An 18,983-nucleotide genomic window follows, 5' to 3' on the forward strand; every position below is an offset into this window, starting at 1 on the left:
GCACCAGTCGAGGAATCAAATATGGTACCACATTAGCATTGTCATTAAAAAGTTGAAATTGCTCGCTCGCTATATAGATTCTGATATTGGCATTATAAAGAGATAGAGCTGGGTGAAGTCTGTGCCAGGCAGTGTATAAAGAGCCTGGTGCATATCTTTCTCAGTTTTCCACAGAGAGGAATGATTTGTGAGCCGACATGGTGCCGGTGAGTCTTGCCATAAAACTGTCATGCAGAAATAAACAAGCATATGTATGGCTATCTATGGTTTTGTCTGAACTTAATCATCTGTTGATGCAGGAGATATAGCCAGCTTTTCCCACACTGTGCAACACGGCCTCTGAATACAGCACATCTGACTGTGGTAGCAACTGATTTGTTAAGCAATAAGTAGTTTCTGACAATGAATCATTTTAACAATGGCAGGTATAGGGAATTCTGGGGTTTGTGGTCTAAAGCAAGAAAACGCACTTCCAAGTGACTCCAAAGCAGCTTGTGCGGTGCGAGATGAGGCCCAACAGCGACTCGTTAATCTGTCTGTTAACGAGCAGAGGCTGCCGCAGCCCCCTGGCCAGGCAGGAGGTGGACTCAACTCATTAATGGACCATGTCTTATCTGGGGAGCGGTAGCGGAGCTGCTTGTTCTGATGAACGCCCGTGGCTGCTGGTGTTAATCTGGAGACATTATCAAGTCAACGCCACGGGAGCCACTTATCAGTGTCAATGTCTTTGTTCTTCTAGCTGATTGAATCATACATGAGCTCTGTGGGACAGGTGCTGACTTATTGCCAGGAGGGACAGAGGTAGTCAGATGTCCTTACACACACGTGCGTGCACAGACACACACACAGACACACGCACACATACGCAATCACACACGCACACGCACACGCACACACAAGCACATGCACACACACACGCACACACACACACTTTCTCTTTCATATTGAACCGATCACACTGTTTTGCACCGAGACCAAGCTTGAGGCTTAGGAAGAAGTTTATTATTTATTAATTTTGGCTGATCTCGTTTGCATTTATTTGCATTTAATTTGAATTTGGTGCCGCTCTCCGCCGACTGGATTTTAGCAGTCATACGACAGTGCCCGATATCAGCATGAATATTTGATTTTAATATGCAATTGCGACTTTATTGTGTTGGACCAATATGGAAATGCTGTGGCAGTGTGGATTAAATGTCTACCTATTGAGAATATTAGGGAGGCCTGCTTCGGAGAATTCTGGCGTGTTCTGGAATGTTGTTGTGGCCCTGCGCGTTGCGCTTCAGTGGGAGGGGCCCGCGGCGGAGCGTGATGTCACCTCTGCTGGTGCTGGCCATTTGGACGGCAGGTGTCATCGCTTCGTATTGCAGACGCAGTCCTTCCTCTCCCATACTCTCCACGCCAGGCCATCTGCTCAAGGAATTGCTCAGAGGAACGGGGTTAAAAAATGCAGACGGCAAAAGTTGGGGCCCAGCCCTGCTGCCCCCTGCATCTCGCCTTCGTTTTTTTGCCCGTCCGCTTGAAAAATCCGAATTCATTTATTGTTTTTCTCTGTGCGTGAAATGCACATATTGCATTTCAGTGTCCTACAGTATAGGACATTGAACAGATGGGAAAATATGTTTTTTTATTATTTGTTATAACCAGCATACTCTGAGAAGCTGACAGTGCCTGCAGACAAACCTGAACAGACCTAGGATACAATTTCCAGTGACGTACAAAAAAAAAAAAAAACCGGTTCGTACGTCACCCCTTTTCCCTCAAAAAACAATCATGCCCTTTGGCGTTCAGATTTTCTTTTTATTCCCTTGCTTATCTTGCCTGTCTTAATTTTCTGTTGGCTATATGTCAGTGCTGTCATGTGTTCTGGGCATACCAATAAAAATATCTGTTAAATGGCAACATCACCGCCAGGTCGGTTTGGACGTGTCTGTTATACGCTGCCCTCACCATCGTTCTCCGAAAAGTGACAAGCAGAGCAGCAGCACAATGCATAACAGCAAATCAGGCAGGTTCACAATATGTGTGTATAAGCTTGCTCTTAAAGTTACAGTAGTGTGCTGTAAAGTTTAGTATTCCACCTATAGCACCACCACCACACCAGTCCAGTGTTCCTGCATTGGCAGCTCTTCTGTATTTTATTTGCAACATTTATTTAGAATTTAGGTACTTCTATGTACCAAATTGCATATTCCTTGATTTAGACCTGGGAGGTGCTATTGTGGGCAGTAAATTTTTGGATAGATTGCATATTCCATAGGTCGTGACCTAATTAAAAGAATATTTTTCCTCAGTAATATTTTCCCTGCTCTCCAAGGATGCTTTTAATGAGCAGTATCATACATTCTGGGACATCCGACTGCTTTCCCTCAAATGGACATGAATGCTAATTTAAGACACAGCTGCCATATGCAAAACTGCTATCTTCAAACTGAACTCTCACCTTCATGATGCTCTTTGATCAGCAGTCTTGTATCTACATCTTATGTCTGCCTTGCTTTAGAGGTGTCCTGGATGTGTAGCTTGTGTTCACCTTCAGGACTTGTTTTTCTATTTGTTTAGTCTTCATTTGTGCTGCAGCACTTACTGATGCCATTATGCAGTTTCAGAACTTCAGGCTGTATATTTTCGAAAGACTCTTGAAGACTCCATTCTTTCTATTTTTACACCAGCAGACAACTGCAGACTTTGTAGTGGCTGTAATTAGCCAGGTAATCTGAACAAACTGTGTAATTAGTATGAAAGTTAAAAGAAAACCACTTAAGAGAACTCCTTATAGCTTGCTGCACAATGGATGGTAGAATTGACTTGAATGCACAGATAATGGTGTTTCTATCAAAACCTAAATGTAAAGACTTTATAAAATCCCCAGAATAGTCCAGTACGACTGTAAAATATTTCACAGTAAGTTTCACATGCATAAGGTGGCTCTAGATGGACATTTGAAATCAAAAGAATAGAAGTTCTTATGAACCTTCTCAGTTTATTGTTGTGTCTTGCTGTGAACCTGTTGTTCCAGAGTTTAATATGCATTCATCAGCTGCTTCTGTTTATTTTAGGTTTCATTAATTTTTCCTTCCTGACTATTAAATCACTAGAGGAGGTTAATCGAACTCTTGTCATGTTGCACAACAAGTGAGTGCAGTTTCTCCAAACTGTTATTGTTTTCCAGTAATGTCATAAGCGCCTTATTTTTTGTTTTCATGTCTTCAAGTTATGGTCTGTTGTCGTCTTTGTCATGTGGTGTTGTGGCTTGATGTTGTTTGTGCATCCATGTTTCATCTTCTCAACGGTCACAGTCAGTAATACAGTAATAAAAGCACGTAATGCATCTGTGTGCTTGTTACCTGATTTCCCAATGAACTCTGCATGCCTACAGGGACACCTGGAGGATAATTGCTTAAAAATCAGCTTGGCAGTCCTACTGTATGTCACATGGAATTTTAAGCAGCAGTAGAACTAGGGCTGCCCCTGTAGAACAAATTGTCCAAGCTATGTCAGACGTGTCTAATTTTCATCAGTCTATGGTTTGTGCGAAAGCACTACTTGGCCACTACAGCATAGCAGAGGTGTGTGCATCTACATGTAGTATTCAGAGAGGAGTGCATTCTTCTAGTTAAAATAAGCGAGAGCCCCCCCCCACACACACACACACACTACTAGTGATAAATGCTGTCATGTTACCCTAAAATTGTACGAGTAGAACAAATTTTCCTCAAACCAGTAGCTTGGAACAGGGAAATACAGCAGGAAGAAAAAGCAATTTCAAATATACAAATCAAGTCTGTATACGGTCAGGACACCTGATGAAAGGTGCTGAGGTGGCGGTCTATAAGGCTTAGGGAACTGGGTCTGTAACTCTCCAGTTAGTGTGCTGTTATTGTGTCCTTGAACAAGGTACTTAACCCGTTGTTACAGCAAGACCATTGCTATGCCGTTCTTCTGTGAGCATCCTTAGCCTGAATAACTTTGCTGCATATCACAATGACTCGAACATTTTATTACTTATATTGTTGATTTCCCTTACTGGCAAGTAAGAAGTGATAATTTGTCAAGGTAATGTCTGCAACATGAACTGTTAGAGGGAGATCTATTGGAAACAATCATAATTGTGTGTAAAGCAGTCGGGAAAGTCACCAGGATCTACCAAACAGCAAATTTTCTTTGTGTGGAATATAATTTTCAAAAGGCCACAGTGTTTGACCCACAGCAGGTTTATAGTTTGGATTTGGAAGCTTTGTACCAGTGCCGAACAAGTATATTGCACAAAGAAGTCCTTAAAGCCATTTTTATATAAAGCAGTAAATATGCTTCCCAGAAGAAGCAGAAACGTGTTGTCAGTGTCGGTTTTCCTCAACTCTGCCAAAATCAATTCATTACATAATATGGGCTATTCATGGTAAAGAAAATCAATTGTGAAAGGCCTTTTATAGACTCCGCCTCCTCGGCATTGTTTTCTGGCACTCTTCGCAGTGGATCAAGCCGGGCTGTACGGCCTCTCGCTCGCTCGCTCGCTCGCTCGCTCGCTCAGGCTCTGTCTGTGTGAGCGAGTGAGCGAGCTTCGCCACGCTCGTAGCTGGCGGAGGATGACGCTGGTGTGGAGGCCGCATCGGGTGGCGTGCGTTTCCAGGGCTGATTCGCGTGTCGCCCCCCTCGCGCGTCCCAGTGTTCTTGGCTCCGGTTTAGCCCTGGTGCAATGGAGGCGGTCAGCCTGTCAGCGCTCCTCGCGGATCTCGCTGAGCGCTGACAGCAAACGCATTTGTGCCGTGGCCCTGAGTCATCACAGGAAGTGGTCCCTGGCCTATCCAACGTACATGCCTTCCAGCTGCTTGGTGTTGGGGAGCTGTATGTGCAGTAGTTTGCTGGGACGCTCTCCGGAGTCGCTCATCGGCTCCGCTCAGGCGCGCTCTGAGTGAGCTTTGGGAATCCTCGTTAGCTGAGCGGACGCGTTAAGTTTTTCCCCGATGGCCTCGCGTGTGGGAGCCGCAGCGCTTCCCTGGGGTCTGAGCGGCCATGTGGGGCTCTGGGACAGCACTGCTGACGTACACCATGTACACACTTTTGTGCTTCTCTCCCCTGAGTGGGCCGTGCTCCCCCCCCCCCCCCCCCCAAACTCCCCCTTGGGGCCTGGCTGCTGTTGGGGGCTCTCCCAGTGGACGTACTCAGGGACAGTCTGTGTTTCTCTCCTGAGTCCCTGTGTGTCTTTTCACTTCTCATTACTCCCATCAAAATCACTGCCTTTTTGAAAGCATATGATCTCTACCACACAAACGCCTTCAGCCTTTTAATAAAATGCTAACGTTCTGAGAAACTTGTGACATCTGCATCAGGCCAACTGTTAGCGCATTATGTTATTTTCTAGGCTCCACATAAAGCCCGTCTTAGCTGACTGAGATGCAGTGGTGCTTCAAGCACGGGATATGCAATATGTATAAAAATAAACCCAATGTTCCTTTTTTATTTTAGTATTTGGCAACGATTAGAGCTATTCTGATTCATGTTAATACAAATGCCATTTCATCTGGAAAAGCAAGTGTAGGATTTGTTCAGGACTTGAAATCATCAAGGACAAAGAAATAATTAATTTGCAATTACTGATGAGGGGGAAGCAATTGCTCCTTAGAAGATCTGTTTCCATAAATATGCATGGTAATGGAGAAGTGGAAATTGAATTAGTATGCTTATCTTCCTAATGTTTCTCCTCTTTTCCCTGCATTTAGAGAGGGAAGTATGAAATCCTTCACGCTGGAGGTTCAGATTTCCTTTCAGTGAATTTTTTAACCCATGCTGAAAGGGCCCTGGCCTGAATGATCTTGATCATACTGACACCAGACAGTCATATGTACCGTCAGCTATGCGTGCTAATTGTTATAGCATTGTAACATTCAGTAGTATGTTTGCATTTGTTGTTTCGGCTCTGTGCTCCAACTCATTTTAAATATAGCATGGATTAAGTAATACATTTCATTAATACTTATGGCTAAAAATAAATTCATTGTCTTCTTTGAGAGTTCCATTTGTTTTGCGGGCATATTTCATGTGATTGTCTTATTGATTTCTTTTAGGTTCTCAAACAGAAATTCTGTCTTCTCTTGCCAAGTGTAATGCATGTTCAGATTTATCTTTTTGTAAGTTATTTGTGCTGTGCAAGGGTCTTTCATATTTTCCACATAGGGGTTAATATTTACTGATCCCTCCTGTAGTATATACAGTAGCTTCTTTTATATTCCTTTAACTTATTGTGCAAACAAATCCCTGAGGAATTAGTGTACAGTTATTGTTATATGGTTCAATAGCTTTGCACCGATGAGAGGGATTAACATGAAACTGTCCTGCAGGCAGAAAACCGAGCTTATGTCTTTGTCGTAAGAGTGTCTTACAATAGGCCAGTTAAAAAAAGAAAGGAGGCTCGAGTTCTGTAAAAATTATAATAAAGTTGCATGGCAGTCCAGAGGCTTCTGTAGCTGTTTGTGTGTGTGTGTGTGTGTGTGTGTGTGTGTGTGTGTGTGTGTGTGTGTGTGTGTGTGTGCGCAAATGTGAGAGTGTGAGTGTGAATGTGTGTGTGTGTGTTTTCATGCGCATGTGTGCATGCCCCTGTACAATGCAATTTCACATTCCCCTATCACGAAATTAAAGAATAAACACTTGCAAATGGGTTGATGTCAGATGTTCTTAAAGCTAAATATAGTTATGTGTCTAAACAGGTTGTCCTACCATTCCCTTTTTTGTTTATTTATAATGCTACAGTACTTTTACCTCAGGTCATTGTGTTGGTTTTCATTTCATAGTGGGTTCACCTGGTTGAACACCTGTGAAAGACTGTTAGACTGTTAGCTAGGTATGAATCCTCTCACACCCTTTAGCTGTTGGCCTTAGTGTTGTTATTATTTTTAAACTGTAAAATGTTGGGAGGAAAACAATAAGAAAACCACTGTTGGCTTTTGACAATGTTAACAAATTGCATTATTGTTTTGTTTTTGTTTTTTCCATACCCTTCTGTGTTGCTTATAAAACTAGAGCAATCAATTTCCCAAAAACTTTGCGTTCCTGAGATCTGGGATGAAAGGCAACATCGTTTCCCGCTGTTAGTTCTTGAACCCGGGGGCAGAACTTCATAGTGTGAAAATGGTGGAGCTGTGAAGGCACTGTTAACCTCTAAGCAGGTCAGAGCAGCGGAAATAGCTGGAGCCCAGCCTTACCGAGAGCCTGTAGAACTGTTGCAGCCCAGAAAGTCGGGAGGGGGAAATGTCCGTTTTCTACAGATGACGCGCCTGAGAGCACAGCCAGATGGTACAGTATTCTGAGTGTTCTATTAAATCTATCTTTGAAATCCCAAAGCCATCTGCGCTAAAATGCTAACTGATTAGTTCTGGCCTCAGCCAATCTGAAGTCTGCAGGTGTCATATTGTGAGCGTTGATCAAAGGTCCCCGCCGCCCAGCCCCGTGCGTGCCCAAAATGTCAGGCCGGGAACGCGGCGGCAGATAAATCGGTTCCGCCGAAGCGAGGACAGATTGGCCGAGCGGAAGGAACGGCGTGCGCGAGAGACCGGCCGCGTCGGCGCGTGGAGACGTCACGGCGACGGACGCGGTCGCGCAGCCGGTGGGAACTCTGGCCGAGCCTCCCCCAGCGGCTGAGTGACAGGCGTCCGCTGGCGCGAAACGCAGTCGGTCTGGTGTAACCACCAGCGCGGTTCGTTCAGGAGGGCTGCTGTCAGAGCCCCCCGCCGCTCTCTCCCCTCCCGGTGTCGGCGTGCGATCGCGGGCTAGCGTGCTCTCGCAGGGGGGATCTCCATGTGCTCCCTGCTCATTATCGCCGAGCGAGCCTTTAATCTGCTGCTCAGCCGGTTAAGCGTCCCCGGGGGCCGCGTGTCCGCCCACTCTCCCCTTTTCATTTGTGCCTTTGATCAGGCCAGCGATGGGCCCGACCGCTCCTGGTCTTCCGCGGCGCCCGGTGGAAACGCGTTCATTTTGCCGCGCCGAGAGACCGAATGGCTAAGAGGCTCCGGAATGTTCTCTCACTTCAGGTGGAGCGAAAAGGGTTCGCAGGTTTCTCCCCCCCCCTTAAAAGCGTGTTCACACATGTCATGTCAGCTCGAGCGAGTTTGTCTGCCCGCTGCCCTCTGAGACGGCGCGGCCCGAGCCTCCCTCGCCGCTCGGGTGTTAAGCGCGGCGCCCGCCATCGACCGTTTCCTCGGGGTTCTGAACGCCGCTTCCGAGCCGGCCCGGCGGCTTAAAGCAACGCCCCCCCCCCCCGTCACAGCAGTCTGTCGCTGGAGAGTCAGGAAGCGTAAAAGAGTCATTGCCTGTATTGATGTGGATGAAAGCTCTGCCATGAGGGCTGTGAGAAATGTCTGGGTGGGGCTTTTGTAACGTTTCTCCAGCGTGAGGAGTGTGTGAGGGCCTCGTCCTGCCTGCTGCTGGCCTCTCTCTCGGTTTGACGCTCGCTGTACCGAAGCCTCGCCGAACATGCTTGAAGGGGAAGAACACATTTTGCATCCCTGGCAGAGACGGAGCCATCTGTAAGAGCAGCCGAAAGTGTCGGTCTCCCGTTAGGCGGGTTCAGTGTGCTAATCTGAGCAATATGCTGCTACAGTGTGCAGTTCCAGAGCCGGGCTGCTGCAGCGGTGGAGGGGGGGGTGGGGGGGGGGAGATCTCGAGGTGTGAGAACTACGTCTTCCTCTTTCCTCCCTCCTCAACTTTACTGCTTCTGTTCTTCTCCCTCCCAGCCCATCTGTCTGCCTGACACAGAACATCACTCAAAGGAATTATTATCTAAGCCGCTTTAAAAAATGCATGAAATAAAAAGACAAAAAAAGAAATTAAAATTTCCGTACCCTTGTAGGAGTCTGCCCACCGCGTTCGCCGCCGTTATCGCTATCTCAGAAAAACAGCGTTTTCTGTTTTTTCAGCAGGCCGTCGTCTGTTTACGACCATTTTGGAGTGTTTGTACACACGTAAGCGTGTGCGTCTGATTGGACGGAGTGAGAACTGCTGTGCTGTTTCCGTGGCTTTGTTAACGGAGGCTGTTTTCCCCTCTCCAGGTGTACATCAGGATCCTGGATAACGAGTGGAACGTGTACCGCCGCTACACCGATTTCCGCGCGCTGCACGGCCGTCTGAGGTCACAGTTCCCCCAGGTGGACACCTTCAGCTTCCCACCCAAGAAAGCCATAGGAAACAAGGTACCGCTGAGCGGCGTGTAGAACAAAGAGTGGGGGCTGGCTGGGTCTGGAGGAGCAGCTCTGCCCATGGCTGCAGTCATCCTGCTACCCCAGCAGGACACAAACAAAAAAAAAAACCCTCTGCGTCCTTCATAATGTTCTTTTTGCGGCAAATGATTTCCCTCAACAATCTGCAACGGCAGTGGTAATGCTGTGTCCTGCGGTGAACAAATGAACTGTGTGTGCGCGTGTGAGTGTGTGTGTGTGTGTGTGTGTGTGTGTGTGTGTGTGTGTGTGTGTGTGTCTGTGTAGAGTGTGTGGCGTGTGTGGCATGCGGCAACAGAGCCATTAATACTTTTGATGAGAGTTGGTATTGTCAGCCCAGGAGTTGAAAAATGTATATAAAATTTTAAAAAATTGCTTTTTGCCACTCAGGAGTGGGTGAGGTCAGCTGGAATGCATTCATTCATCTGCACTTGTGTGTGAAGTCGCCATTTTACCGGACAGTGAGCACAACAGGATTAATTTCAGCTGCAGAGCAGGTGAATGGGCTTTGTGGAAGAAGTGCTCGCAGCAGGATGTTGCCGCTTTAGGCCGGACTGACAGAATATTCTTAGTAAGTCCGTCAGCTCCAATCTTGGTCACTTGCTCAGATTATCAATCTGGCTGCTTTTCTGGTCTACTGATGACCAGAAAGCTGTGCGATGCGGATGGAAAGTTCTGACCAACTGCTGACAGTATTTCCTGACAGTATGTTTGCTGGTGCCTACTTATATTTACAGTACGGTTGTCTGGTGTTGCTTGAACTTTTGACGGAATTTTCTGGAACAGGACGCGGATGTCAGTTGCACCATCAGTCACACCACCATAGGTGTGCTTCTGTATTCTGTTCCACAGGTGCATTAGGTCAAAAAGAACAGTTACGGCACTCGAAGCTGTGTTTTCATTCCCTGACATTCTCATGTCTGCAGTGATTAACAAGCCACTGTTCTTCAGACAGGCAGAACTTTCTGGGTACGGTGGTCTATTTTGGACTTGTCAAGGAAAGATATGGATTAAAAAAAACTCGAAAAGTAGAAGACTTTGAGACAGAAAAGATAGTGCTGAGAAGGGAGCCAGCGGGAGGAGAGTGTGAAAGAGTCGCACACAATGAAAGTGTCTTTTCACATCTGCATCATGCGGTGCTATTTTGTACAACACTGAGGAGAGCGCTGACAACATGAGGAGCAATAAGCAGAATATGGCTGAAGTTTTCATATTATTCGTTGTGGGTGATATTCCAGCGACGGCTCTCGGTAGCTGGGCCATTGCACCCACCCCTAACTGGCTCGCTTAGTTTGATACCCCCGGTGTCTGCCGTTGAAGAAAGGCAGAATGGCTCTGACACGGCCTAACACAATGTCCTCCCACCAGTCCCAGTCTGTTGGGCTACTGAAGATACACTGCTGAAGAATTTTTCTCTTCACCTTTCATTTTTTTGTCATTCTTCCCAGCACTAGTGTAAAAGCTGGATTGATTTCACAGTGGTAGTCTTTGGTGCTAATGCTTACGCTAAGCGTTAGGCCCTTTCCTTTAACCACTCTGCTAATGAGGACGAGAAACGGAGCGATCGAGAGAGAAACTCACATCTTTTACCGGCATAAAAAGGGTCTGGCGATGTGGTTCCGTGCCTTCACTTTTTAAATTCTCCTTTCAACCTTAGAAAGTAATTTGCCTGTGGCACTTCTCCCTCTCCGTGACGTTGGAATATTCCAGGGAAAACTTGTGCTGCGCTTCGACCTTCAAAGGCAGGTTTTTTAGAGCATGAAAGTGAAAGCTGATACGCTGGAGCGTGTGCAGTACGCGCGCGTGTGTGTATGTGTATGTGTGTGCGCAGGAGCCAGACGCGCGACCCCGAACTTCATCCTCAAGGACGGTCTGTCACGGGGGCCACTGCGGGAGCAGCTCGGGAGCACTGCTGCCGGGGGGGGGGGGGTTCTCGTGCCACGGGAACACCACTGACCCTTCCTGAAACTGGCCAGCAGCTATCGACGGCACCAGCAAATGAAAGCGCTTTAGTTTTAATTTCATCGCACCGCTAACAGGTTCTAGCCATGGCGCCGTGGCCCTGTCGTTGTCACACGGAGGGACTGAGAACAGAACATTGTAACCTAACTTTGAAAAAGCCACCCACTGAGTGGCTACTACATTTTACACTTTGAGCATCACTGAAAATCCATTACTGCTTCTGATATCTGCTGCTGTTAGTCTAAAGCAGAACTATGAGAGGTGTACTCAAATCTGAATACAAATCGGTCAGGTTTAATGGTTTGCTTGTTGATCTGTCAAATTCAGAATCTAATCAAGAGGCGCCTTGTTCCTTCAAACTAACAGCAATAGTATTTTTGCCATGGCCAAGCACACAGATACTCTACAGTAGGTACATGGATGAGTTCTATTCTTCTCTCTCCCTCCCCTATCTGAACATCTCATCGTTTCTTCCCATAGTTTATATAATCCACTCTACAGTACCTGCAGTAACCTGTGTACTTCTTGTCCTTTGCCATTCCTTCAATGATGTTTCAATCAATTTCCTCTGATTGCCAATGTTCTCTAATCATCTGTGTGGAATTAGTGTAACGTGCTTTTCATATTTCCCTTTAATGCGAATGGAAATATAATGGAAATGGATGCAATGCCAATACATTTATAGTACCAAATCACTTGTCCCTACTTTTAATGCTTCTTGTGTCCTCTGCTCGGTTGCTGGTAGCAGAATGGAGTTTGGGTCGCCCTCATGTCCCAGCTAAAAGTTAGGGGCCAGATTGTGTCTTTTGCGAGGTGCATCTCTGGAACAAGTGGAGAGGCGGGGCTGGGAGCCAAACGTTGTGTGTGCCCGAGGGGGGACGGGGAAGGAGGGAAGACCGTCGCGCGTCGCGCGGAGCGAGCGGCGGGATTTCGTGTGACGCGCCCGGAGTAACCCCCCGGCCCCGAGACCGGAGCCAGATAGGAGCTATGTGCGGAGCTGGCGATCCGATAACTCTCTCCTATAAAAAGCTTCACAGCTCCGGAGGTGTTGTATTCTTCAGCAGCTTGTGAGTCAGCACTGCGAGCTCCACATGATGCAACCATCTGACACAGGCTGCTTTCTTATCATTAATCACCGTTATTATCAGCACTTGTTTATTACCGGTTGTTTACCCTGACTTGAAAATAACCGTGGAGGTTGTTCTCTTTTCCCTTATATCTTACATAAGCGCATGGCGGGAAACGCGGCGTGCTTGGTCCGGTCTATCCTGGTCTTGAAGCAGCCACGGTCTGTGTGCTACGGATTCTTCTTACACCGAAGATGTTCTGCCGTTTTTTATTTATTTTATCAAGTTCTCTCTCGAGGAGCCGCTGAATACAAATAAAATTGGTGTAGAAGTTTTCTGGTAACTTTGACATGCAAATGCGTTTCAACACGGGGGCCCTAAGGGCAATATTAAAACGAGGAAGCGGGAGAGAAAGTGAGCGTGTCTTTAAAGTCGAAACGAGCAGCACCCGAGATTCCACAGCAGCAGGATTCTGTTGGTAATCACTCAGTCCACAGAGACTAGCTGTCATGTTGTTTTTAATCCCGTCGTTGTTTCCTCTGATTTGCCTTTTCTCCGCTCATGAGGAGCGTTTTGTGGAGATGGGACTCATTTCTTTTCCCTTTGGTGGAGAGCAGTGCGCTTTTCTGAAAGATCTTTTTCCTTGTTTGTTTTAACCCGCTTCGTGAGAACAGTTGCGGCCTTTGTGTGTGTACACTTACACTGAGGGGGGCTGCTGTGCTGGACCTGGGGAAGTCTGCAATTCATTTTACACTGCAGTCTTTTTAGTCCTCTGTGCATCTGCCAATCAACTGCTCATTCTTATAGCCTGGTGGGCAAGATGTTGGCCTGTGTCTTACCATACAAATGACAGTGATTTAAGACCTATTCATTAATATTATTATATGTAAAGGTCTCATTTAAAGAATGAATTATTTGACACATTGCCATCATATGTGCACGCGCTAGCATTCAGTAGTCAGACTCAGATTTCCCAGTTGTTCAGTGTGAACTATAGTGTAATCCAGCCATTATTACTTGCTGTCACTGGTTTTAGAAGTGGATGATGAACTGTTTGGATGAGAGGCAGCATTTTTCTTCATTTTTTAAGTCAGTTGCTGGGTCAGTTCCCCTGGGGTGCTCTAGTCTGTTCTGCCCAGTCCGTTTTGCTGATTTGCCAGCTGGAAACCCATGTGGAGCAAACTGTGGCAGGGCTCAACCTAGCAGTGGAAATCAGGGCAATGTGAGACCACGCCTACGAGCTAAACGGGCACACGCACCGGGCTTGTGTTAGCCAATCAGCCACAAGCTTTAAAAGTGTGCTTCTTTTCACAGTAGGTGCCTGACACCCAAAATCCGGCTGACAAGCTCTTGTGATGTTCCGGTTTATTTCATCTTTGTTATTTTAGTTTTTTATTTTTGCCAGGATCTCGTGAGGGTAAACGGTGAAGATTTGTGTTTGTTTGTTTAAGAACTCGCGCTCTCTCTGATAAAACACCAGTACAAACCGGAATTACCACATTTCACTGTGTCCAGCTATTCTGTCCCTCCCAAGAGTCACCTGATGTGTGACATAAATATTTACAGAACATTTGATTTGAAAAGCCACCTCGATTTTATTCAATTATCAACTGCAGCAAAACATTAGTGTAATGTTTTTGTTTAACCATTTGCATTAATTTTGTGTTGTCTTTATGTGCTCACAGAGCACAAAAACATGATAAAATGAAAGCATTTTGCTTTTCATTGTGATCAGGACTGTTTAGCTTTGCTGCATCTCTACACCAGTGTGTATATCAGTGCAATTTTTAAACGTGCTTGCAATTGCAAAATCAAATATGTTGAAATTTTGTAGTGGTAGAGGAGAGGAAATAGGACAACCGTCAAAATCCCATAAAACATCTGTGAAATGGGGAAGTGTCATTTCTGGGTTCTGGGTCTCGCATCCTTATCCTCCTCATTGACATTCCAGAGCGAAAGTAATTAGACACCAAGGAGCCTTTCGCGGCTGTTTAAGACACTCAGCTGTAGTGCTCAGGATCTCGAATGAAAATCTATCTAGTGCCGAAGCCTCGCCTGAGTCAGGAGTCATAAAAGTCAGTCTGAAACGTCCTGCTTCTTGCTAATGCAGTAATGTGTTTACTCTCCTGGCGAAAGCCTGTTTGCAGGGTTGTTATGGTGATTTTCTGCCTGTAATGACTATCTCGCGTGAGATCTCGAAAGACGCTAGCGCCGCCGGAGCGCTGACCGTTTCCAGCGCCGCGGCTTCCGAAGCTCGTCACGGATCTGAAGACAGTCGTTTTTTTTTCAGTCAGAGATTCTGTCAGGCCGGCGTCTTGTGCCAGCCGGAGTCTTTGTCTCCACGGGGCCGTCCTCCACGAGCACGTCAACTCTCTTTCTGCGCACTTGCGCGCTGACAACTCATAAACAGCTGATTAGTCAAGGGCTCGCCCAGCGTACGCGCTAAGCGCTCCCCAGCCTGCCTGTCAAGCGCGAGCCAACCGCTCCAGGAAGATAGCAGGAGACAGAATGATGACATCACGCTCAGACTGTCTGTACTGAGAGTTCCGCTATCTGTTACTGAGCCCCTTTGTCTAAATTTTTTTTTTTTAGAATGAAATTTTTGCACAAAATGTGCGCTTTCCATATTTATTTTTTGTGTCAGGTGCCAACACAGATTGACTATGTGATTATAACACGAAAACAAAACCCAGAACTGGTGATGAAAATAGCTACTCTTGTCAAGGGTGTTAGACTGGGGACCAAGAGAGTTAATTGAATTGCCTATAGTTTCAGAATGTCATGAAATGATTTGTCCTGATCCCTGTTGGCATAGTCCTCAGATAGTTTTGAAATATTTATAAGTTTCTGTTGACCTGGCAGATTTACCATCTATTTACCATCTTTTTTTACCATCTAACATCTCCTATCTTTTGGGTGTTGATAATGACAGCAACTCAGCAGCAAGGTCTTCCAGCTGATCATAACATAACAAGAAAGGGGACTGTTATTATGCTTCAAACATTTGACAATCAACGATATGGCTTACAGCCCACAACAACCACCAGGTATTCCTTTATAATTTAAAAGTGTAACCAAATGTAGCACAGTCCTGTGCACTGCACATGTAAGAGCTGCAGGCTCCAGGGCTGAGGTAGAGTAGGGCCCTGGCCTGTGTGATGTAGGGGTCTGTGTGCTGTGCTGTTGGACCAGACGAGCGTGTCAATGGAGAGCGCACACAGGATTAGAGAGGGATCCGGGTCGCCTAATACCAGGGCCGCTGGCCCCCGCTCATGTCGGGCTAATCGGGGCGTGGGTCCGAGAGGCCAGTTTGAGAGGGCAGGGTGTGTGGAGGACGCAGGCCAAGGCCCCGTTGCTGTCTGCGCTGGTGTACGGTAAGCCAGTAAGCAGCCATGCGCAGCGTAGCAGAACTCTCTGAGTTTCACCGCCTCGCTGCGATGAAGGGGTGGAGCGCTCTGTGAATCACAAGCAGCCCCGTTACTGCTCGTCTTGTCGTTTCCACGCAGCCTGTCCCCGCGCATTTCGCTCTCGCCGCTAATGCAGATCGTACTGACCCAGATTAAAATGGCTGCCCTTTCTTCCCGCGGACGTCGGAGCCCATCAGCGTGCTGAGAGGCTCTCAGGTGTTCTCCGCTGGAGCTGCGTCACCGTTCCTCACTGCGCTGAGCTCGGTCGGCCGCTCTGCCTCGCCTTCTGCAAGCTCAGCAGCATTTCGCCATGTATTATTTCTGAGTCCAGGACGTCCACTTCGCTCTTTTTAGCCAACAGCGAGGATCAGGGCTCGGGGACTCACCTGTCATTGTCTGTGCCAGTGGTTCTGCTCTTCCTGGTCTGTTCATAAGTCATTCTTACCCTAAGTGATCCTTTGAACAACTCAGTTTTCATCACTGGCAAGAAATATATTTATATATGTATTTTTAATAATTATTTTACTTCCCAAACTTTGGTTCCCGTCTTTTGTGATTGTGGTGCAGGTATGTATGATTCATGAATTACATTCATTATGTAGGCCTCATTGGCCGTCTACAGAAGGCATGAGCAGTGTACCCACTACATTTTTCTGTTTCAACACTGAAGATTGCAGCTTCCACATAAATGTAATTTCAGGCTGTGTAAAGAACCATCTTACATAGCCTGTGCTGCAGTCAGTGTCTTGTCTGGAAGGGTACCCCTGGCTACTTTCTTGTTCCTCACAAATTATTTATAATAACTGACATCTCTCAACCCACAGAGGACTCACTTCTCGTCAATGAGCACGTACGACAAAAAGCTGGCTCTGATTTTCTGAAGTGTTTTGACGGTGAATAAAGAGCTGAGATAAGTGAAGGAAAGGAGTTTCCTTCATGCCCCACCTGCAGACTTAACAGGAGGTTTCCTGACCGTACCATGGAGCAGAGGGGGTGAGCCACCATGGGTAAGAGCCACTGTGAAAAAGCCAACAGTGGACTTATTCAGCATGCTGTGGAGTAGAGGGGGTGAGTCAGTGTGGGTAAGAGCCTTGGCAGATGCACAGGGAGTTACTAAACACGCCAGAAAGAGGAGGGAGTGAGTCAATGTGGGTAACAGCCTAGTCAAAAATGACAGCATGTTCTTTCTGTCTGAAGAGTGGTCCAAGCGCTTTGCCAAAGCCTCCCTCCCGTTCTGAGGCTGGCTTATTGCTTCAGCCATGGGTGAAGCTATGCATTTATGGCATAAGCGCCCTACAGCATGCATTATGCTAAAGGTCCCTTTGTCAGAACTGCGGACGGCAATTCCTTTTCCTGCCCAGATGATGATCCGGCCTGCAGTACTGAATGCACTAAATGAGTCTCCCCGGTGTCCAACAGGGTGCTTGCTTTCACATTGATTGTCAACATTGCTGTGCTAAATCCATCGCTGGTTTAGTTTTTCCAGAATTATATTCCACATTTGCTCAAAAATGCATGTGGGCCCCCAAGAACAACAGTCTACATTTTTTCTCCCTTTAAAAAAGAACAAAACAGTGGCAGTATGAATAATACAACACAGAGAGACCTGTTACATCTAAGGATTTCCGACCCATTAAGAATAGTGAGGCTTTTTTTTTTACAGACGCACCCGGCAGAAGCGCAGTGATGATGATGTCGGAGGCTGAAAGCCTGTCCAACGGGGGTCCGAGAGCTCATAATAGAGCGCTCTGCGCTCTTTGCATTAAGGAGACGTGAGGTGCCTGTTCCCCCGCGCTTCCCGTCTCCGCGAAGCTTCGACGCCACGCGTTTTTTTCCCCCGTCCACACCTTGAGTGCGAGGCTCGCGGTGAATAATTTACGGGTCTCGCATGTTGCCTCCAACATTACATTGTGCTGCCTTATGCATACATGATGTGCGCTTCAAACGTATGGCGAGAGGACGGGGGAGCCGGTACTGTGCAAACGCTTTCTGACAGTCCCGCTCCGTCGGAACAAGTGTTCAATCCAATTGTCTTGTCACGTAGCGCACTTCCTGCTCGCTGCGCTAGCGTAGCCGCTGCAGCAGCCTTCATTAGGTGTGAATGGGCTGCGGAGTGTCTTCTGATCCTGGCAAAGGGCTCGCCCCGTGTCCTTTAGACCATCTGTCCCGCTCGCAGGCTCGAAACTTTTGCGCCTGCTTGTCTGTAACGGTGTACATCGGTGCACTCCCCTGACATTCCTGGCTCCCATTCCTGCTCTTTAGGAGCACACGACAGCTGTCACGTAGTTGTTTGAGTGAATTGATTGCTAGCCTAAGCTTTAGCTTTGCATCTCCTTGGATATCGAGGAATAACAAAGAAAATTTATGTGCACTTAATATACCATCTATAAATTAGTTTTATTATATAAATTACTAATCATTATTATATAATAAAATGACAATGTATATATAGCATCCCTTCCTGGTTCCTGAAAATCATTATAAATTTGCTTTGTGGGGCATGCTTTTTATTTTAATAATAAATTCATTGCAGCTTGCATGTAGTTTCATTGCTGCTCAGCTATGGTTTTCTTGATTTTTTTGTATGCATGGAGGTAATGTGCCTGTCTGTGTGTGCATGTGTGTGTATGGACCTGTGTGTGCCTGTATTTATCTGCCTATGTTGTGTGTGCGTGTGTGTGTGTGTGTGTGTGTGTGCTTGTGTGTGTGTGTGTGTGTGTGCGTGTGCGCGCGCGTGTGTGTGTGTGCGTGTGCGTGTGTGTGTGCGTGCGCGTGCGCGTGTGTGTGTGTGCGCGCGTGTGTGTGTGTGTGTGCGTGTGTGTGTGTGTGTGTGTGTGTGTGTGTGTGCGCGCGTGTGCATGCCTGTATGTGTGTGTGTGTGTGTGTGTGTGTGTGCGTGCGTGCGCGTGTGCGTGCCTGTGTGTGTGTATTTACATTACGCAGAAAATGAACTTGCTTCTGTGTGCGGCAGAGGTTAATAAGGCTGGCTGTATCAGAGCATGGGCTGCAGCCTGTGAAATAGACTTGTTACTGGCAATGAGGAGGGGAAAGGAAGGTAATTCAATATCACACTGAGTTTAAAAGAAACCCTATTACAGAAGGCCTGGCCACTGGCACTGTGGAAATGATTCTCAGCTATGTTTTTGCGGTATGGCTGGAATTTATAAGAAATCTGCTACTAGGAAGAACCTAGGAACCAGCCCCACATACGCAGGCCTACATGCATATCTGCTTATGAAACGAATGATCTTGAGAAATGCAAATTGAGATTCACAGAAACAAAAAAAAAAAATTCCATTTGGGAATTGTGGGGTTCACTTGAATTTGAATTCTCACTCTCT

At 46.7% G+C, this 18,983-nt stretch overlaps 1 protein-coding gene across 2 annotated transcripts in view; it reads left to right on the forward strand.

Moving 5' to 3' along the window:
• The window catches only part of snx29 (sorting nexin 29), a 136,584-nt gene that overhangs the window by 101,900 nt on the left and 15,701 nt on the right, over window positions 1-18,983 (forward strand). For both annotated transcript variants that reach the window (XM_035404532.1, XM_035404533.1), the window contains one exon: window positions 9,042-9,182. In XM_035404532.1, the coding sequence (XP_035260423.1) occupies window positions 9,042-9,182 (141 nt within the window). The remainder of the gene's footprint in view (window positions 1-9,041; window positions 9,183-18,983) is intronic.

The sequence above is a fragment of the Anguilla anguilla genome, chromosome 2 (assembly GCF_013347855.1).
Source record: "Anguilla anguilla isolate fAngAng1 chromosome 2, fAngAng1.pri, whole genome shotgun sequence".
NCBI classification, from domain to species: domain Eukaryota; kingdom Metazoa; phylum Chordata; class Actinopteri; order Anguilliformes; family Anguillidae; genus Anguilla; species Anguilla anguilla.